The sequence below is a fragment of the Taeniopygia guttata genome, chromosome 4 (assembly GCF_048771995.1).
Source record: "Taeniopygia guttata chromosome 4, bTaeGut7.mat, whole genome shotgun sequence".
Taxonomy (NCBI): Eukaryota; Metazoa; Chordata; class Aves; order Passeriformes; family Estrildidae; genus Taeniopygia; species Taeniopygia guttata.
Window position 1 is genome coordinate 9,067,327 of NC_133028.1, and position 21,933 is coordinate 9,089,259.

General features: G+C 42.7%; 1 protein-coding gene across 1 annotated transcript; it reads right to left on the reverse strand.

Moving 5' to 3' along the window:
- Window positions 1-7,550: 7,550 nt before the first annotated feature.
- TNIP2 (TNFAIP3 interacting protein 2) lies at window positions 7,551-15,580 on the reverse strand. The gene is made up of 6 exons (XM_030270592.4): window positions 14,998-15,580; window positions 12,641-12,946; window positions 10,916-10,999; window positions 10,097-10,378; window positions 9,604-9,723; window positions 7,551-9,100 (listed from the first exon to the last, which is right to left on the reverse strand). The coding sequence occupies exons 1-6, from the start codon at window positions 15,445-15,447 to the stop codon at window positions 8,819-8,821; spliced, it is 1,524 nt and encodes a 507-aa protein (XP_030126452.4). The 5' UTR covers window positions 15,448-15,580; the 3' UTR covers window positions 7,551-8,818.
- Between the last annotated feature and the right edge of the window lie 6,353 nt (window positions 15,581-21,933).

The following is a 21,933-nucleotide window of genomic DNA, read 5'->3' on the forward strand; positions in this document are numbered from 1 at the left end:
ATAAACAACTGTGTAGCTACAGGTTGTACTGGTTGGGTGCATTGAAGCCCTCAGCAGCTTGTTGGTGACTTGCAGGTGGTGCTGCCACTGCAGGTGCCCCATAAACTCACTGCAGGTTCTCCCTAAACTCATTTGTAGCTGAATTTTCACTATTCAAAGCATGCCTGCTTGGAAATAGGTGTTAATGTTGTGTTGATATATATTGAGTAAGGCATGTTTTGAACCACATCCTGTTAGTGGACAGCAAGTGATAGGATGGGGCTGGGTGTGCTGGAGACTTACTATCTGTTCTATAGCTGGGATTTTTAGTCAATATAGATTTCAAAGCTGGTGGGGCTCTATGTTTTGTTATTTTTATAGTGTACTTAAAACATTGCATGATCACTGGAGTTATTTAAGTATGCTATCTCTGAATGTGGGCACAACCTTAAACTACAGCAGTGCATCAAGCCCCAGAGTAGCCTCTTCAGCCTGGGTACATCAAATATGTGGCTGCCAAAAAATGCAAGTGGAGGGAACTTGCTGGTCCTGGCAAAAGCTGGCTAAGAGAACTCGGGTATAGAACCAGCGGAGGATAAACAGTTCAGTAATGTGGAAAACTATGGAAAAAAGAGCCTCAGTGGAGTTTGTAGCTTGTGACAATATTTAGTGTTTGTACAGGTGACCTGAGGCTGAGATTTTTAGTGCATCCAGCTCAGGGCTTTTTCCATTAAACTACAGGGCTGTCTCATTGGAATTATGTCAAAACAGCTGCACTCTTTGCACAAAGCTTGTTCTGGTTTGTGTTAGCACCATCTCTAGAAACACTTCAGGGTTGCCCCTGTGCTGTCACTTAAGAAGTGACAAGGAGAACTTAAACAAGTGAGAGCTCTCTGCCTTTCTTAAGTAGAAAGTCGCATAGAGGAGATTGGAACTTTGAAAGTCAGTCAAACATGAGCCATTTTAATATTAACACTTTTAAGAACATGAACTCCAGCTTGTAAAGGGCTGCTCAAAGATTCTGGAGAACTGCTGAAGAGTTACACATGCCCAATTTCTTCTTATAGAGATTGGGCCCCTTTTCTGTGGATGTTGGGAACATTATGTGCCCCTGTGGTTACAGAAGCAACCTAAGAGATCAGTTTTATGAACACGTGTTACAAGTTGTTTTCTGTTCTTCCTATTTGTTTTTGCATTATTGCAGCAAAACAGAAATATTTGCAAGTACATAAAGTGCAGGCATTCTTTTGTGGCTTGGCTCAAAAATCATTCAGTTGCCCAGGCTGTGGAAGAGGTTCAGGTACAGGTTATGGTGACTGCCTGATCTAGGTTGCTGGCAGCTGCTGGGGATGCAAAGGCACAAGCTGACTGCAGGGAAGAGTAAAGGGTAGCACTGACCTGCCTTTCCAAGCTGTCAGAGTGGCTTTTACTGCTCAAGTGTTTCCCAACCTTGTTTCTGCCCAGTGTGTGTAATAAGTGACATTGATGCACGCAGGAGTACGGCAGAGGCAGGAGGGAGAGTGTCCTCACACTCTTTTGCAACAACTGCACGTTTCAAGTTCCTCAGCTGTGCTGAGAGGAAGTGGTTATTCAGTCTTGCTGCCATTTCAGGAAGATTAAAGCTCCAGTAAACTTTCCCTGAGAGAGTCACCTGGAAACCACAGAGGTAAAAATTAATATTTGCCCACTGTCAATCAAAGGACATACCACCAGAGGGAAACTTAGAACAAGGTGGTGCAACCTGAGTTGAGGAGAAAGGCCAGACCAGTGCAGTCCCCCCTGCACAGGAGTTACCCTGGCCAGCACACGCTATTTTCCCCTCAGTGGTTATTGTTAGGAATTGAAGACTCTGACATTTTGAAGGAGGGGGTGTGGTGCCATGCAACCGGTGTGTGTAGGTGCAACAAAACAAAGCCTAAAAACAGTTCACAAAATAAGCTGTCACTCATTCTTTGGGTGACGAAGTAGTTGTGCTCATCAATTTTTTCCACTGTCCCCAGGAGCTGTCACCATGCCGAGAGTTTAGGGGATTCCGTACCTGGTTATCAAAGGATAGATCTTGTGTGGGAGGGGAAAGCCTGCCTGCACCCCACATTGGTTCCTGGTCTCAGCCACACACTTGATTCTCTAGAACGCCCTGGTCTAGTCCATATCTTTACCTTGGTGTTTCTTTAAAACAAATTATAACTTATTCCCCTTTCCATGCCCTCTCTGCTCAGTGGCAAGTGCTCCAGAGCCATCCTCTCCATTCCTGGCTTGCACATGACAGAAACCTCCTGGGCCATCAGAGGTCCCTCCCCTTGGGCCAAGCAGGCCCCAGCTGTGCCCTGTTTATTTTGGAGTGTCTCTCTTGCAAGAAGATAGGCCCTGAGAAAGTGCCACAGGGGAAAGTGATGATGTTACTGCTGGAGCTGAAATGCCTCTCGGTGACCACGCATCACTTTCATAGAAGAGGTACTCGAAGAAGCAAGAAGGGCAATTGCCTGGTGCTTCTGGGACCACTCTTGGTGATTAGAGCACTCAGCTGGGCTGGCCAGTGTCACAGGTCCTGGGTGACATTGACCTGATGCTGAATCCCCAAGAACCATTTTTGTGTTTGACTGGGATTGGAATAGGGCAAAAGTGGGCTCAGATAATGGGTAAGTGGTCTGCTCATAAAAGAGAGACAGGAAGATAGGGACACCCCTTATGGCAGCAGCCAGGATCAAAGGAAGGGCCCTTTTCCTCCAGAGATGTCTGCTTCCCATCTGCCTGCTGTCCTTGGGAGTGGCACAAGCTCTGTCCTTCCACCTGGGGAGGTAAGAACAGGCCCTGCAGAAGGTGAAGCAGGTGCTGAGGTCAGAAGAGAAGCTGAGGATCACTAAATTAGATCTGCATCTCTGGGGGCAAGCTCAGGTGGTGGGAAAGAGGAGTAGGATGCTCTATTGGACTGTGCTCAGCTGTGTGTGCATGAGTCACTTCACATCCCACCAGGTCCCACTTTCTTTTGGTGGGTGATTTTTTTTCCTCAAGTGTCTGTGAACCTTTACACGCCTCCCTGGAGGTCTGAATTTCCCTGAGATGTGGTAGTGATAGAACAAGGGCTGATTCTTCTGTGGATGTCTGAGCTCCTTTCTTTGCTCGTTTTCCCTGTTGTATGAGCTGGGCTCAATTAGTCCAAGATGTGAGCATCTCTCACCTCCCCACCTGACAGTCCTAAAAGAGATGGAGCCCCTGCCCTGTTGTAGCATTGTCTGAGACCTCCTTCCTGCTTTGCAGTGGGCAGGAAACAAACAGGGTTTTGTGAGCAGGACCAGCCACAGTGGGGCTGTTCCCAGGGCTGGTCTGTGTGCCTGTGACTCTCCTCCCAGCCCGGGGCCCAGGGGGTGGGTGCAGGTGGCTGGCTGGGTGAAATTGCGGCTGGCACAGCCCAGGGAGGGCTGTGGGGGCACAGCTGGAGGGAGATGACAGCTCATCACCTTGCCCTTGGTGCCATCAAGGCCCTGTTCCCATAGTGTATGGTCTCAGCAGAGAAGGTAATTGGGTATCACCCAAGTCCAGACTGCTGTGGAAGTGAGAAACTCACTGTTCCCTTCAGATGTGCCCTTTTGGGCTGTGCAGGGGAGTTTTGGGATGTGGCTGAAGGATGCCTGGCTGCAGCAGGAACCACGAAGCTGCGTAAGGCATAGGGTGTTCCAGTGCTGGCCAAAGAGCTGCTGGGGCATACACCAGGCTGCCTGTTGTCCCTCCTCTATAAAGGGCCTGTGTGTGTAGCCAGGGTGGCTGCCTATGAGTTAAAAAAAAAAAAAAAAAAAAAAAAAAAAAATTAAAATCCTTTCTGTATGAAGACATTTGATGAGTGTAAGATGGGGGAGAAGGGTCCCATTGCTCTTTATTCCCTCCCACTCCTTCAGAAATGAGAGGGTGAAAGCCTCAGGCAAGGAGGTGAGTTCCTGTGACCCTGAGGAGATGGGGGTCAGCATGAGCAGCCAGCTGCCCTGCTCAGCCCAGCCAACAGCCAGGTCTCCACAAGATGTGCTGGTTCTAGAAGGCACCAAAAACACCCATTCCAAATCAGCTGTCTCTTAACCCCCCATCTGATTCAGTGTTCTCCATACCAGAGCGCCATGTGCCATGGAAAGATCCCAAGCTCCTGAGGGAGGCTGTTGGCCCCTGTCAACACCATGCACCCTTCACACACTGTGGAGTGTTCCTGCACCAGCAGCTTCTTACCAGCAAGTGTAAAAGGAGGGGTAAAAAGTGGACTAATGAGAAAGGGGAATGACACACTGAGCAGCAGTGGGAGCAGAGCCACAAGTGCTGTGCCACTTGGGATGGTTGGTGCCTCCAGGAGCTCCTGTGTAAGCAGTTCCTGCAGCACCCTGTAAATCCCCAGCTGACCTTGCTGGAGCCCTGACCCCCAGGACAGGCTGCTCCAGGGAATGCTTCAGTGAGGGTGCTGGGCTGTGCTCTGCCCTCAGAGAAGAATTTTAGGCATCAGGTAAGGAGGCAGGAGTGCTTAGCCTTATATCCCACTGCTCTGCTGAGGTCCTGCTGGGCTGACCTAGTGCTTCATAAGCATTTCTTATGCTTTAGGTTTTTAGCTGAAACACCCTTTGTGTCCCAGCTGATAGTTACTGGGGCATGGCACTATGAAATATTATGACAGCATACTTTGAATTCACATAGATTTTGTAGAAAAAGCATTTGAGACTTCCCTTTTTTAGAATGAGAAGCGCTGCTGTTCTGAGTATAATGGTGTGGCATCTTGTTTGGAATTTCCCTTGCTTTCTATATATACACATGCAGCAAAGCCACAGGAAATGGAAGTTTAAAAAAAAAGCATAGAGCATAGGTATCTGCTTCTTGAACAAATTTTATTCTTGTAGTTGGTTTTATTATTAGTGAGCACTTATCTTGAGGCATCATTTAAGGTTTATTTTAAAAGATGTGACACCCTAAATCATTGAAGCCTGAAGCAGACACGGACTTAGAAGTTGCACATTATTTGAGAAACCTTTTAGACTCTGTACTGCCCATGCTACAGGAAAGAGCATTATTGTTGATTGATCTTTTCTCCCTTGGGGCTTTTGGGGTAGGGACCAACTTCTGAGGCTTCTTGCATTTGTATTTTCTAAGATGGAGTGAGTCAGTGTTGCCTACAGCTGCTGTCGTGATTGTGTGCCACTTCTGCATGGCAACCAGCATGGTTATTAGTAAACAGCTTTTACTTTAAAATCCCAAGCAAAGGTGCATTATAATTAGGTCCAGGAGACGTGAGAACATGCTTGCCAGCAGTTGGAGATTATGCAATCTGAAAATCTCATTGCTGGTGAAGTGAGACAGATCTTCGGGAGTTGAGTTGCCCTGGGTCTGGACTCAGGTTAGTTTGGAGAGCAAAACTGAGGAACAGTCATTTGGTGAAGGAGAAATTTTAGGAGAAGGAACTAATCATGAAGGTAATTGGACAAATCCATCTTGGCAGCTTTTACTATGTTAAGACACATGCCTACGAGAAGAGGCAGTTGTCCTGCCTGCTCTCAGCCTCTGTGGAACTGCAGTGTTTCTGTCTGCCTTCTGTCTGGTAGTGGCATGCCACTCCAGTACAGGCAGGGCTTACCTGAATGAGAGATCTACAGAAGCCTAAACAGGCATCAACTTTGCCTGAAAACAGGGTTCATTTCTCTTGGGTGCCTTTGTTACCAATACAGCAAATGAGGAACTGAGCCCCATCCATACAGTCAGACAGTTTTTCTGTATGATTTCAAGAATCACTTGTGTAAGGATGTCTTTCTGCAGTTTTACAGATGATGTTTCAGTGAACAAGTGTACCAATGGATAATGAAAGTTCACAAAGTTTATGCTACTGAAGCTCCTTTCACTGCATGCAGTTACTTTCTTAGTCATTATGCCTTTATTGCTTTCTTTTAGGAAAGGAGCTGAGTTGGTGCTTTAGTCTAGTTGAGGTGTTAGGGCATGGGTTGGACTTGATGATCTTAGAGGTCTCTTCCAACCTCATTATTCTGTGATTCTGTTGCTATTGAACCAAGCAAGACACTCTGGACAAACATCCAACAAGAAGAACACCAGTGTGAGGCCAGAAGGAACTTTTAGTAATTTAAAGGGTTCAAAAATGCTGGAAACTCACAGGCACTTTCACTTCAGTGCTGGGATAATGGAGATGACAGGTTTTATGCATTCTGGTCTATAAGCTGAGAAATGTGGCTGGTGAAGGTAGGGGCAGTTGCTGGGGATGCCTTGGTGTGAATGCTTTGCCTGGTGAGGAGGGGGAAGGTAAAGATTGTGTCATGTTTTGTCAAGAGACCTACCAGTGAATTTGGTGTAAAAGTCAAAGCACTGCATAACAGACAAGTTTTCTTAGGAGCAATAGTTTATGGCCCATCATCTGTAACAAATATTTACAGGTAAGACAGTGGTAGTTCTTCATAGTGTAACATTTCTTGGTTAAGCCAGAACAAGAAACAGTCATGCTTTATACAAGCTGGGGGAAAAAACCCCAAAAACCTCAGTGGAGGTGAAGTTAAACAGCTCTGAAGAAAGGCATTTTTGTACAGAAAACCAGCAGATCTGTCCTAGATTTATGCCACAGGTAGTCAAATGCCAGTCCTCATTTATTGCACTTTTTGTTTCATGTGGTAGCTGTAATCTGTGCTTGATCTGTAACTACACCTGTTTTTGTTTGTTGGTCCACTGTTGTCCTTGTTGGAGGTATATTCAAGTTTCCCAGCACTGAAGTGCTCTCCTTTCACAGGATTAGTGTGAAACTAACCTCTGCTTTGACTAGGGACTAGTTCACTGAATTTAAATCCACAAGAATAGGCATTATTAATTTTTGTGTACTGCATATTCTCCTATCTAATTCCCACATCTATTTCTTATTAGAAATTATTATTTCTTATTGTAGGTCAGTCTATCCAACTATACCCACAGGGATTAACATAAATGGAAATCTATAAGAGGCTTTAGCTTCTGATATATATTAAAGCAGTCATCATCTCAATGCAATTAAAAAAAAGTACTGCCAAGACCTAACTTACTTTACTGTTCTGTTTGTTTTTTAAAGTGTCTTGTGTGAATCAGTACAAAACTCAAGTCCCTGTTTTGCTGTATCAATCACTGGCATTATCATACTGATGAACACTGAAGCTGTAAACTAGGCTTGTCTAATGAGAACAGTCAAAAAAGTAAGATTAGTTTATACCACAGGAAGTTTAATCATGTTTCTCAGCTTATATTCTCTGGGCTGCATCTGATCTCTAAGACCTTAAAAGGCAATGTAAAAAATGGTCACTAAAAAAACCCCAAAACTTTCTGCATGTTTGTGTTGGGAAGAGCAAGCTGGTAGTGAATGACAAGATTGCAGTCAGTTGTAGATGAGATTAATAGTAACCATTGCTGCATGCAAGGGCCCAGGCACTGCTTTTGGTAATATCCCACCTAGGATAAGAGTGGCATAAACCATCATCTTCCTTTGGGGCTGCAACAGGATCCCAAAAAGGAAATATCCAGAAAAAAAATCCACATTCCTTTTAAAGTGTGGAACAGGGAACAAAACAAAGCAGAAGACAGAGTGTTGTTACACAAAGTTTTCTTTAATTATGAAGTGACGTGGTTGCACTAGGCCTTTACTTTCTGTTCCATCCTTAACTCTTGCTCTGACACAGTGAGAAAACAATTTCAGATTCACCTGGAGCTAAGGCTGCAAAAACCTGTGGCACTCATATTTGTACACGTTAATTGCTGATACTCCTTCTCAAAACAGTCCCCTGCTATCTGTTGAAGCTCTTTCAAATGCAGAAAGGATAAGAAAAAATTCAGGTTAGCATTGACATAGTCACATGTGTGTGTCAGGGTAGGGGGTTAAATGTGTTCCTGTGCCTCTGAAATGTCAATCTTCCACCCAGAAATGAGGAGTGATTTTTTTTTTCAACATATTTGAAAATAGTCTGAGAAGCTGGTTATCACTAAAGTAATGAAATAATTCATCTGAAACCCTGACATTTAATTAGCCCTTAGTATAGTCGCTATTTCACATGTGAATACTTATACCAAAAGAGATTTTTTGGACCCCTTTTGTAGTAAAGCAAATGCACAACCACTTTTATTATAAAAATAATCCTTTGGTCAAATAGGAATACAAACAATAATTACACAAATACACATTTACACATCTGTAAGATAGATACTTATGGCACAGACAATATAAATATCCCTGTACCTTGTTTCTGTGCAAAAAATGGCAGGCTAGTTTTAGTCAATAACCAGCCCTTTTATGTTTTCTTCACTTCTTCCGATTTCAGTTAAACAGAAGGATTTTCAGATCAGGTGTCTGAAAGTTCACCCTCAAGAGTCAAGAAAATACTGTCGCTTTTAATCCAGATAAAGCACAATAAGATTTTTCCTATCTTCTGCCAATATATTCCTTCCTGTTCTTCAGCCTACATTTTTTGGAAGAGGAGGAAAATTTCAAGTTCAGTAATTTTTTTCACAAGCCGTCAGACTGTGGTAGAGAATTGGAGTCGGATAAAGTCAAGCTGCACTCTGAAGCTAAACTACCACTGTAGGTTTCAGTTTAGTTTGTAGTAGAATCTCCATTACACTTGCCTTCCTTATAGGTGTCAAAAATAATTCTTCAGGCAAACACTTTGCTTTTTCTTGAAGCCTTTCACACAGTCGACGAGAAGGCAAAATCAAGCAAGAGGTAGGTATTGTTCATCCTCCTAGTTCCCCAGAGCTCTCCATTTGAATTACTCTGTTTTAGGACTGTAGGAGATACATGTATAGAGCAAGTTTTATGTCTATAAAAGTAGTGATTGACTTACACCCTCACATCCTGTGGTCACTGACAACATTCAGCAACGTGCTTGAGGAATTCATCACTGCGTTCATCACTGAAAAACCTCATGCAATGAGGGCATCTGAGTTCACCCTGTGCCCTGCCTTCAGATCCCAGGTTTCCATTGTCCCCAGGAGGAGAATCTTGTTCAGACTGAGAGTTTGTTCTTCTCGTGCCTGTCTGGCCTGGGCTGTTGCCTCGTAGGTGTTCGACATTCGTCTGAACGTACAAATTATTTTGGTTACCAGCGTGAACTCTGAAATGACTACTTGTGTCTCTTGAGTCCTAGAAAAAGAAAGAAGAGCTTTTGAAAAAGATGCAACAAAAATACTTTTTTAAATGGGTGGTATTTTTATCACCATGTCTGAAACACCACTCAAATATTTATCTGAGAACTTTAATAAATAAATTATTAATCAGTTTTTGCAGTGTTATTATTATTGTTGTAAAGAAGGTTTGTAGAAAACACAGAATACAGCCAGTGTGGTAATTTAAAGATGCCAAGAGTCATGGCTGTCCTCTGCCTTCTAAGAATTCATCCTGCCTATATTGATCCAAAAGTAGAAGAAAAAGAGACGGGAAAGGGGTATTACATCTGAGCTCTGAAGCATCTCCACCAGAACTAACTATGAAACAATCTAAGTTTTTGATAGCTGTTGAAACTGTTTTGAGCTGAAACTGTTTTAAAAATACTAAGATTTTTTAAAATATATTTAAAAGTATATTTTAGTCCCAAATCCTGTTGACATGCTTCTTTAAATTAAAGAAGGAGCATGCTGCTTTCTTACCTGTCTTCTTGCTAGCTGGTGTTGCAGACATGCAACTTCTGCCTGAAGTTCTTGTATTTTACTCTGTGCTCGTTCTCTGTCTGATCTCTCAGATGTGAAATCGTCTTTATAAACCAGGACCTGAAAGAGAATTATTATGTTAATATTTTATACATTAGAGCATTAGCTGGTTAGATTGAAAAGCTGAGACTATGATTCCTTTGTTACTTATTCCCAGCATCTCAGTATTATCTTCCCTATCGTATGTGTATTTATTTCAAAGGTGTTTGTACTTCTTTTACAGATCTTTCATATTGTGTATTAAAGCCAGCAGAACTGCATGGGGTTCTTTAAGTAGTGAGTTTCCTTTAAATCTGTGTTGTTGGGTATCTGTATAGCCAAATGTGCACAGACAGGCAAACGTCTAAAAATAAATTCCTTTTTTCCCCATGGACTTCAGTAGTCTGGGAAGAAACTAAGAATTCCCATCTCTAGGAAAAAGAAACTTAATAACCTGTTGCTCCAGCATTTGTATGCGCTCATTATCTCCTTCACTAGCCTTCTTCATGTCTTCCAGTTCTCTCTTGGTTTTTATGCACTCATTCATCTTTTCTTCCAGCAGTTTGTTTAACCGGAATATCTCCTTGTGCATCAGGTCAGAATTCCTCTGTGCTGGAGCTCCTCCGTGGTGCTGCTCCAGCTGTGACTTCATCTCCTTCAGCTGCAAATGGAGTCGCTTCACGTACTCATCCCTACTCACATCGTACTTCTGCCATTTTGCATTTAAATCTTCCACCTGAAAGGTTATCCAGCAGAGGCATGAAGAACAGGGAGACACAAACTTCCAAAGCTTTCATAGGCTGTCTACAATAGCAGGATCAAAATTCTCTAGGGGATAATGTAACATGCTGACTCGACCCCTGAGGTGAGTAAGTCACTGTACAGGAGAGCAGGAGATGATTGTGCAGCCTCTTCATGGGCAGCCTTCCCATCTCCCAGTCCAAAGGGACAATATTAAATAATGTGGAAATGGAGGGGTCTAATGGGCCTAGTGCTGTTCTTCTGGGGCAGAATACTGATCCATGGAAGAACCATGAAAATTTTCTTCTGCACTGCATTTTTAATAACAAAAATCCAGTATGTTAGAAATTATGTAAAAAGTTGTTCTTAGCTAAGGGAACAAAAAATATGTTCTGTGTTGAAAGGACTAAGAAAAACTATCTTGCTTTGTAATTGCCCTGTAATTAGATTAACCAGACCTTATCTATTTCAAATTTACTCTAATACAAAATACTGAACAAATATTAATCTGTAACAAAATGAAAGTACTCACATGAGCTACTTTTTGTTTTAACATCCTGTTTTCCTCTTGTAAGTTGCAGATAAGAGCTTGAAGTGAAGTTTCATTGTCTAAAAGCTGTAATTTTCAGATAAAGTTAGGTGTTACTTTAACATAAAAATCTCAGATGCTGTTTGGCTGTGCTGTTAACTGCAAGTAATCTTTTTTTATGTGATGCCTAATGACATACATCTAGGTTTTTACAACCTTGGTACTGCTATGAAATCGACCTCATGACAACAGCATTTAAGAGTTTACACAAATTCTTTGCAATACTTGTCTGGAGTGGGACAATACATGACAAAGGCACAGATATGCCTTCATCTTGCTTTGTTATTACTGTCAATTTTGGCCAGTACTAGGAAGAAATTACTGAGGGGAAAAAACCCTGCTTGCTAAATAATTGACTAAAATGATACCTTTTTTACAGCTCTGACATCTGCTTAAAAAAACCCCGGTGTACGTGAGTAATATAGAACACTTTTGTGCAAAATTCCCTAGAATCAGCTAGTAATGGCATCTGAAATTTCTCCTCTTCAACAGGGAAGTCCCCACTGTACAAGGTTAGCTTCTTATTGCATATATCAAAGTCAATCAAGTTTCCTGTCTATCACTTACACATTATATATGATAATGCCAAATCCTTCAAGTCCCTTAAAAATCCTTTTTTCTTCTATCTACTCAACCCATATTTCTTACAAGTAACTTTAATGTAAGTTTTCTTCGGAAACGCTTTTGGGATGTTTGACAAAGCAGACATGAGTATGTACAGAGTTCATCACAACAGCACAGATGAGTGGTCATGTGGAAAACAGCATTACCATGGTGGAGCAGTAAAAGCATAAGTAAGAATTATTAATTTTTGTGAGAACTGTCTGTAGCACCCTCCTCACTGCTCTGATCTGTTACTAGAGGCAGCACTGCTAATGCTATTTCCTTATGGCGTTTTAATGAATTACCTCATTTTAATGAATGTTTAATTAATGACTCTCAGCCATCAGGACTTCTGGAACAACAGAACAATGATCTACCCTTACCCCATGCTGAGAACTTTAACTGAAGCCTCAACAGCCATTAGCAGAGTACACCAAAATCCAGGTGTTTTTTTGTGCCCTGCAGTAGCATTTCTGACACTGTGCTATTATGAAGCTTTTTTTTAAAAAAAAAAAAAAAAAAGTAAGACACCTTGACTCATATTCCACTAACCAACTTTCTGTAGGTCTGTACTATGTGTGCAAAGCCAAATCCTGATCCAAGAAGACCATATGTTACAGAGTTCTTAATATAAATACTACTTCGAAATATCTCTACTTTGTTTTGTGATTTTGATACTTAAGTTATCAGGAGAGATCAGCTTCAAATTCACAGCACCATCTAGTGCTGCACAGAAGCAGGGGTGGTATAAGGTAGGTACTATCTCCTGTGTATTGAGGGAAGAACTGTGATCATGGAATTGCTGAGGCTGGACAAAACCTCTCAAGTTCTTCTCCTCTCCAAAAAAAGGCCTCTGATGATGAGATGGCCAAAGTTTTAAGTGGTAGACAACTGCTTCCATCTTAAATTTCAGATATGCAGAATTATTTACCATTGCCATAGCAGTCTTAACACCCTACATGAAATTATTTTAAGGGCCATTTCCCAGTTACAACTATTATATTGTAATTAACATGTCAGAAGCTAATAAGACTTTAAAGACACACACAGTAGCTGTATAAATACCTGATTAGATCTTTCTGTAGGTATTTGGTCATCTGAATTCCCCTTCTCTTTTCTTTGCTTCTCTTCTAGACATTTTGCCAGATGTTGGCACATTTCTGCTGTGGATGCTAATTTGCGTTGAAGTTGGTGAGTTTCATCGGTGAGTGAACGGCACAAAACATCACTGGTGGCCTGAGCCTTCTCCTTCTCTGCCAAAGTCTTCTGCAATCGTAAGATTTCTCTCTCCTTTTCATATGGAGGCTGATTTATCATCTGCTGTATCTCTCCATTTTTCTCCTCTAGCTGCTGATTCAACTTCTGCACTTCCTAAACAGAGGGGGGAGGGGAAGTTATTTAAGAGCAAAATAAAGTCAAAAGCCAAAACATATCTTAGACTTGAATGTTGCAGTAATTCCTTATTGCTCCTGTACTCATTGCGAAGTACTTAAAAACTAGACTAAATCAATTTCATTTCTGTATGATCACAAGACCTTGGAATTGTTAGATCAATCAACCAAGAACTGCTCAGGCAACCACACAAGCACTTTCTAATCAGTAGAATGGAGGAACAAGCAGCAAAAATTCAGGAAGATTTTATGATTATACAGCACCAACAAAAACAAGAAACAAAGTAATTTAAGATGAATAACTGTGGAGACTGAAAAATACTTACAGGTCCTGTACGCTAAACTACCAGATAATAGAGATTTTCCTCAAAAGAAAAAAGGAACTGTAAAGTAATCAAATCCAGTGAAGTGTATTCACTGCCAGGCACTGTCACAAGGACAAGACAGAGCAACTTTCCCACCTAGGAAAGGATGGGAATGGTAAGGTAAGGTCAAACCAGCAGAAAATAAAATCCATGTGGCAGCAGTGGCTCTAGTTTGGCCACAGCTGACTCCCAGGTACATGAGGGGGTCTGACACACCCCTAGGAAATAACTGTGTACCTTGTTTCTGCATCTCCTTGTCCTATTGGAAGCTCTGTGGGATCATCTACACTGCATTAACATCTCTGCAGGTGTTCTGAGAAGGAAGGGGTTTGCTTGGTGACTGGTGCAAACCACCTGTAGTCCTATGCACTGGTTCAGACTTGGTACACAAACAAGCTGGTTTTTACATATGCTACTATCAAAACCTCTGCAGCACTGCTCCTCCAGAACCAAGGATCTCTGGAGGCCAGTGCAGACATGAGACAGCTGCAATCCCAGCTCTATCATTCCAGTTCTTAGGAGTGCTACTAGAGCTGTAAATCACTGGGAACACTATTTGCCAGCACACTGGCCTCTGGCTTCACACAAATGTTTTCTTTATTTGGTTATTATTTAGTGCCAATTATTTCAGCGTTCTGATTGGGCACAGCATTTTATTCTTTCAAGAAATGAACATTAACATCTGATAGAGATAAACAGCACTTGTTCTTATTACTGACATTTACATTCTTTAGCTTCATGCTGAATGCTAAACTTCCCCTTTAAAGATATTCAGCATCAGCCTTTCAAATATGTTCGGATACCATAGGTTTGTCATCTGTCTGCAAAGTGTCAGTGAGCTCATCTCTTATAACAAATTTCCAAACATGAACTTTTTAATATGTATTTTAGGTGAGTGTCATATATGGAAAGTGTTTTGTATAAAGCATTAGGTCAAGAGATTACTTATGACAAAAACGCTTGTTTCAGTTTTAAGTACTGCTGTCAGTTTGGAAATTACTTCATGCAGCTTCATCTAGAAAAAAATGCTTTAAAAATCTTTGAGAATTTCAGACTTAACCGGGGGAAGTCTTAATGACAGTAACCAAAACAGCACTTGTGCTGGATGGGTAGGGATGCAGTTTTCAGGTTTTTTCTTTCAAGAAAGATACTGATTTCCTTAATCTAGCTCTCCAGACTTGTCAGCTGCTTCTTCGAATACGAATCTACTACCTCACTGTCAATACAAAAATCCATTTTTAAGAGCACTTTAAACATAACACTTTAACAGAAAAAATTCGTGGCATCAGCTGCTTATCTTTGAGAACAAAATTGTTGCATCAAATAAACTCAGCGAGTTTTTTACTGTTTTTCTTTCTCCTTATGAAAACAGCTGCATGAAGATCTGCATGACAGCGCCATGCTAAGTTTTTGGTTTAGATTTTATGGTTTGCCTTTCTGAAGCGGGCGCAGGGGGCGCTGCCTTTGGACACAAACGGGCCGGTTGTTTCGGGCACCCGGGTCCGGAGCGGGCATCGCTCCAAGGGGCTCAACCCCTCGCCCCGCTGTGGGCGCTGGCTGCAGCACCCAGCGGGTGCAGAACGGCCGCGCCCTCCGCCCGCAGCCGCCGCGCCGCGCTCCGGTGCCCGGCTCCGGTGCCCGGCTCCCGAGGGTACCGCGGCTTTACCTGGCTCAGCGCCTCCACTCTCCGCGCCGAGAGCCGCTCGCTGTCCCGCAGCTGCTGGCGGGCCCGCTCCAGCTGCTCCAGCAGGCTCTCCACCAGCGAGCGGGCCGGCTCCGCGCCCGCCGCCGCATCCCCGCCCGGCGCCGGGAGCTGCCGCTGCCGGGCCAGGCTGCCCCGCAGCTCCCGGATCGTCGCCTCCTTGGCCGCCAGCTGCAGCTGGAGGTGCTTCAGCTGCTGCGCGGACTCGTGGTACAGGGTGCAGAGCGCGTTGTACCGAGGCACTTTATTCTTCAAGCTCCTGTTTTCCCGGTGTAGTTTCTCTAGCGTCTCCTCCACCTGCCTGAAGCGGGTCACCAAGGGGTCTGTGCTGCCGGCCTCGCTTACCGAGCACATGGCCGGGGCTGCTCCCTTCTGTTCCTCCTCCAGGGCGAGCAGGAACCCGGACAGGTGCATAAAACCTCGGAGCGGAGCAGGACCGAGGCAGCGGCTCCGCTCTTCCGCCTTCCCCGCCGGGGGAGGAGGCGGCCGCTCCTTTAAGGGCTCGCAGGACCCGCCTGTGCCGCCGCTGTTTTCTCCGGCTGGGGCCGGGCCGGGCGGCGCTCCGCCCCCGGGGAGAACCCCGGGCGTGCCGGGAGCTCTTTCCCCCGCGGCCAGAGCGGGATACGGCCCCGGGGGCAGCGCTGCCCGGGGAACCCCGGCAGGGCCGAGCGGGAGAACCGGCCCCGGGGGCGGGGGGAGAAACCTGGGGGCGAGGGAGGGGGCGAGCGGGAGGCTCCGAGGGCACGGGGGAAGTCCCGGCTGGGTGAGGGGAAGGCGGGCAGCGGCTGCAGGGGGCCCGCCGAGGGTCCCGGCCCGCCGAGGGTCCCGGCCCGCCGAGGGTCCCGGCCCGCCGAGGGTCCCTGCGGGGCTGGCGGGCGGCGCTGGCTCCGCGTTGCGAAAGCCCCGGAGCGCCGCGTCCTCCCGGCGCCGCTGCGGGAATTCCCGTCTCGCAGCGGGACTTTCCCCGCTGGCGGCGACCCTCGGGCTCTCCGCTCTCCCAGCTCCGCCTGCCCGAGCGGCCCCGGCCCCCGGGGCAGCAGCGGGAGAAGAAACGCCGATATCTTCTCTCCGGCAATCCTCTGTTGGTGTTGTGTCGGCATCGCTGGCGAGGGGATGGCTCCGGACCCAGGCAGAGCAGCATGTCCCCCCTCGCATGCCGCGTACCTGGCCAGGTGTGCGAGTCTTTCTTTAGCAAAGACCTCGAAGACACCAAAATCCAAAATTCAGATTCGTCAAAATCCATACCACCAGCCAGTGCTTATACTCTGAGGATGAGTTGATGAGGGCAAAACCAGCTGCCTCACACTGCATAAACTGCTGCCCACCGGCTGCCCCAGTGGTGGATAACTTTTTTATTAGCAGCATAGAGACAGAGCTTGTTAATCAACAATATCCCTGTCATGGAGTAACACTGGTGTGCATACTCATAGAGTATGGTAAGCTGGACTGAAAGAAGGCATCTTTTGGATTGGTTTAGTTATGTCCATGTTGCCTTTCTGATGGAACCAAGTAGGAGGAAAGAGCCTTAAACCAGTACAAGAATAAGTCCCAGGTTACATTTGGTTATGATTTGCAATAGTATTTATTGTATGTGTATGCACGTGCATCATAACGTGTAAAACACGGAGCTCCATGTATGCATACAGCCTTAAGGTTCAGCACAATCATGGGAGATGTGTCTGGCCTAAGTGCCTAAAATACAGCAAGTGAAAATCACCACATGCTGCTGGTGGAGGCAGCAAAAAGAGAAGACTTTAGACAATGTGATAAAGAGCAGCCTCCTCTGTTGGCAGGTCTCGGGATAAAAAGAGAGCAAAGACTTAATTTGTGTGGAAGAATTTACAGGAGTAGGAACATGATGAAAGGAAAAGATGGTGAACTTCAAAGTTGAGACTGTCAGTCACCCTGGTGATGGATAAAGACCTCTTATAATGAATTATCCTGTGATTTAATCAAGTTTTTTGAGGTGGAAAGTCATTACTTTGTCACCTTAATTATTCTAGTAAGAATTGGGAGTAATAAATTCAAAACAGTCTGTTAGCTTAGCTGTTTCTAAAAATATGACTGAATTTTATAGGAGCTAATTGCCCTGTGTGACAGAAAAGAGTAAGCACTTGTAATGGTACAGGTCCCTGGCATATTTGCTATTTCACTTAATACTGTAAGTATCAAATTATTTAGGACAATGAAAAATCTCTGTGTGGAAGTTGAGGGAATATAATTTTTTATCTTCTACAGAATTATATTCTACACCCTTAAGATGCTGATTTTGCTGTGAAAAAAATTCCTGCTTTAAAATACCTGTACTTTTTTTGTCATTTTCATGTACATCAGAAAGAAAAGTGAAAAAAACCACATAGGCTTCATGTTACATTTTCATTATTGTGTTACAGTCAGAGCTAACTGAAGAATTTGGAGCAAGATTGCTTTTGCTGACTGTCAAAATATTTTGTAGAAGCATATGATGAAGCCATGGTACTGGAGAATTGTTTTCCTGTCAATTAATTAGCAAACTACAAGGAAATTCAGCCATCCCATGTTTGCAGATGGGGCAGTGATATCCTCAGACCAAGCATCAGGGGATTTCGTTAGCAGCCAAATAGAATCCTTTATGATATACCTACCTTTGTAGTATTGTGTTAGTATATTAATATTAAGCATTACTTAATTTTATGGTAAATTATTTAAAATTAAGCATTACTTAATTTTATGGTACTTAATTTTATGGAAAATTTGGTATTACTGGTGCCTTGGACGAAGGCAGCATTCCCCCAGGAAAACACCACTGACTCTAGGGAAATTTGACCTACGTAAGTGCTGAGTCAGAAGCTGATCCCACATGTACTTGGGAATGCCCTTAGATGACTGTTTCCTTTTGAGACTTCTGAAATGCAGAGGAATTCCTGGGAATTCAGTCAAAGAAGCTGCTGCCAAAGAATGAGTCACATCTTGCCATGTTTTAGCACCTGGCTTTTCCTGGATTGCCTCTCCTGCACTCTTACCCAGATTGCTGATAAAGCAGCTGGTTTGTGCTGTGGCACACTTGTTCTTTGGGTTGCACAATCATAATTAGTTATTAAATATTGTATGAACAACAGGTATGCTCTGCTTGACTTAATATAAAGAAAAAAACCTTTATTTTCCATACTGTACTGGTTTCAATATTAAATATAAGGTGAAGTTCACTTTAACTCTTTCTCAGTAGGGTGTTACAGGATAGATGTGATTAAACTCATGTGGGAAAAATTTAACCTCAGATTTTGTTAAAGAACTCTTAACAAAGCTGTTTTGAATAAGTAATTATGTGCACATCACAACTTACTATAACGTGTGAGATGCATCATAGAGTGCATGAAAAAAGGGATTAGATACTAGAAACAAAAAGAAAGTGAAGCTTCTCTGAGGAAAGCAGAAAGAAAGGTGAGCAGTATGATTAATGAAGAGTTCATAAATGTACATATATTTAAATTTTCATTTTTAAGCATGAGTTATTTGTTGAGAGGGTAAAAATAATTCATCTAAATGTAGTAGTTCTATTTCTATAATATTAGTGAAAATTGTGTGAGTCTTTTGTATTTAAAAGAGTAATTCTCCATGGACAAGAGTATACAACATAATGGGGGAATCCTGTCATTTTCTAAATGGTGACCTCTGCTCAATTTGTAAGAAATTGTATTTTTTACTTGTGAACTCCACATTTTATTCAGCCAATCAAGCTGTGGTTTACCCTATTGTCTTAAGTCACCACTAATTGTCCTGGAGGCCAAGCTGTGACATAATGAAGCTTTAAAAGTGTTAGAATTTCCTTGAGGTAATTTACCTAAACAGAGCTAATTAGAAATGAGTAGGTGATCCTCTGGTTGCTGTAGGCTGAAAAAAAACCACCAATGCATTCCTTCGCTGTAGATCATGCAGTGCAAAAGGGGGAAAAATAACATGCAAAATAATCTGATATACTCCCTGCTACATAAGATGCTGCCAGAGAGCCCTGTGTGTGTCCAAAAATCTGATTTTCATGCTGAACAACTGAAATGTTGGTGCTTTTGTGACTCATAGATCAACAATAATGATGAGCTGCAGGCATGTTTGCACTTCTTCCATGGGCAGGATTAAACATCCTTTCTATACATCACTGTGTTGGATGTTCTGATGAGACAATGTTCGACATGTTTTACTGCTGGAATGGCAAAGTCACTGAGAGGTTGGCCAGAGGGCTGCCAGGATTCCCAAAACTGGATGAACTCATTGCTGTGACGTACATATGTGGCCATTTCTCTGCACTGAGGCTCTGACTTGGAACACAACATTCCTTTTTCAGTCTTGGTTTCTGTTTACACACATCAAAATATTTACTTTAGCTAGGGGAAATGGAATGGGGTCTATTTATTTCTAATGTAAGATTTTTCCCTGCTTTGTTGATGTGGTGGTGGTGCTGATGGTTTTGGTGGGTTTTTTTTGGTTGTTGTTGTTGTTTTGTTTGTTTTTTGTTTGTTTGTGGGGTGTTTGTTTGTTTGGGTTGTTGTTGTTGTTTTGTTTGTTTTTTGTTTGTTTGTGGGGTGTTTGTTTGTTTGGGTTGTTGTTGTTGTTTTGGTTTTGGTTTTTGCATAGTTTGCCTTTTGGAGGATGTAAAAACCAAAAGTGTTTTGATGCAGAGGGCAGAGTCCCAGGGCCCTGTTCTTAATCAGAGTAAGTCTGAAATAACCAGGATGAGCCTTACAAAGCCATGACATTGGTCAGATCCATAGCAGTCCCAGCACTTTTCCCTAAGAGGAATTTCTTTCATATTTATGTGGACTAAGGTGGTTCAGTCTCACCATAAGGGTGTCAGTAGCTAAGCTGGATACACTCATGTCTGGATCTCTCACAAGGCCCTTGATCTGTTTGTGTCCATGTCAAGCCAAGAGCTTTCTGCTATGCTTTGTTTTTCCTCAATTCCTTGGGTCTTTGCTGCAGTTCACCCTCCTGTGCTTCCTGGCTGTATATTCAGCTATTTCAGACCCTGCTTTAGCTTCCCCTGCATAGTCTCGCTTCTGCAGTTTCTCTTTTGTCTGCCCATGGCACAACAGCACCAGTTGTCTCAGTCTGACCTTGCAGACTGGAATTTATTGCAGTGCTGCTGCTGCTGCCCCTAGATCCAAGAAGTTCAAGCAGTTTTCCTGGTTCTTTAGAAAACCTTATCATGATGTCACTGATTTTTGAGCTGTGATTCTATTCGCAAGAACATAAAAAGCTCTCTGGCGCATGTAAGTGTTCAGCAAGTGGAGGCTGCTTCCTTACTCATGGGTTTAGATCATTCCTACTTAGAAGCAAGTTACTTCTTTGAGCTTGTTCTGGATAAAACCTTTGGGTTTGCCCACATCTATTTATTCCTGTTGAGGAGTGCAGGATATGTTGGCTTGTAGTTGTCATAGGACACCCTTTCCTAAATCTGATGATTTGAAATACTGCAGACAATTTTTTTGTGTGTGTTGCAGGAAATACTTTCCTAACTCTTAATATATGATCCATATTACAGAGTTTTTGTGGATTCTGTATATATTAAATGGATTTTCTGCTTTGGTTAATATAGAGTAATGTGAGTTTTCTGGTTTCTGTTATTCAGCCTTCCTCAAAGGCCAGCCAATTTTAAACTGAGGGGAAAAAAATTATTAATTCTGAATAAGTACTTGGCATTCATTTGCAAGACTGAAAACAAAAGGTTTTCAGGTAAAAACTTAGTTGTTTGCAGATTTGTTTAATATGTTAATATTATGTAATGAAACTTCCTAAAGTGGTGTCCATGATGTTTCTGATCAAGACCACTCATTCTAACTAGAGCAAAACCAGTTTCAACATTTTTGATCTATAGCTTGTTCTTTTTAGCAAACAGACTTATAGAGTTTGGTTAGATAAATTTCTGATTTATATGTCTCATTTTAAAGGTTTGTTTTAAAAGATAACAGGGAAAGGTGGTTTCCTAAGACTATTGGGAACCTCAAAAGAAATCATAGTTACGTAGGAATTAAATTCTACTAGAATTCTAAATCAGGAAAAAGAAACACTGGATACTTCTTAGAATGTCCTTGGTACTAGGTGATGAAATAGTTTCAGAACTATAATATGGAAGAATTGTTGGGAAGAATTAAGTAATTAGAACTAGAAAGTAGAAGTGTCTTTACCACACCATTCATTCTTCTTTCACCAAAATAGCAACATTTCCTAAAATTATGATTAGTGTCCAGTTCAGAGCAAGAAACAGCACAGTTATGTTCCTCTGGGGCTCCATCTGTAAAGCAGAAAATCCATCAATCATCCTGGCAGGAAAGGGAAAAGCAGTTTTCATCAGAGTTTTAAATTCAAGTCATTAATGTAGTGCTTTTCAGACTGAAGTGAAGAACTAATGCCATGTAGATATCAGCTACTAAAAACTTCAGCTCTTGTTCAAGTGTGTTTTTGTTATAATCCAGAGTAAGCACACTCTCAGTCATTGGTTATGCTTGAGCAGACAAGCATTTTGACACTTTCTGCTCTCAAACAGAATTAATGGAATATGGAAAAATAGTATTTTTGAGGAACCTACATGCCAGTATCTTCTCAGCCTTAGCACAATAAATTAGTTTAATGTGGACACGCAAGTAGGTATGGATTGTAGAAGGTAAAATCAGGAATCCATAAGAAAAAATAATGTATTTCTTCAAAGTGATAATTCCTGAAAAAAAATAAAATGCACTGTAGCTGTTTTCATGGCTGAATGTGTCTGAGCTACCTGGTGGCATAGGAACTTATGGTACAGTAAAATATGCCTATGTCTTCTGGAATAAATCTTTCCAGCTCTAAATTAAATTATTTTTCCAATTAATTGTTTTAAATTTATGCAATATGTTATAATTATTATTGGGTTAATGTACATTTTTGGGTAGA

What these genes read in the sequence shown, in the direction of transcription:
- TNIP2 (XM_030270592.4), bottom strand. Translation starts at nt 15,447, where the DNA reads ATGCACCTGTCCGGGTTCCTGCTCGCCCTGGAGGAGGAACAGAAGGGA. An exon ending in TAAAACAAAAAGTAGCTCAT is followed by an intron (nt 10,379 to 10,915) that starts GTGAGTACTTTC and finishes ATAACCTTTCAG; the next exon opens with GTGGAAGATTTAAATGCAAA. An exon ending in ACCAGCTAGCAAGAAGACAG is followed by an intron (nt 9,101 to 9,603) that starts GTAAGAAAGCAG and finishes TTCTTTTTCTAG; the next exon opens with GACTCAAGAGACACAAGTAG.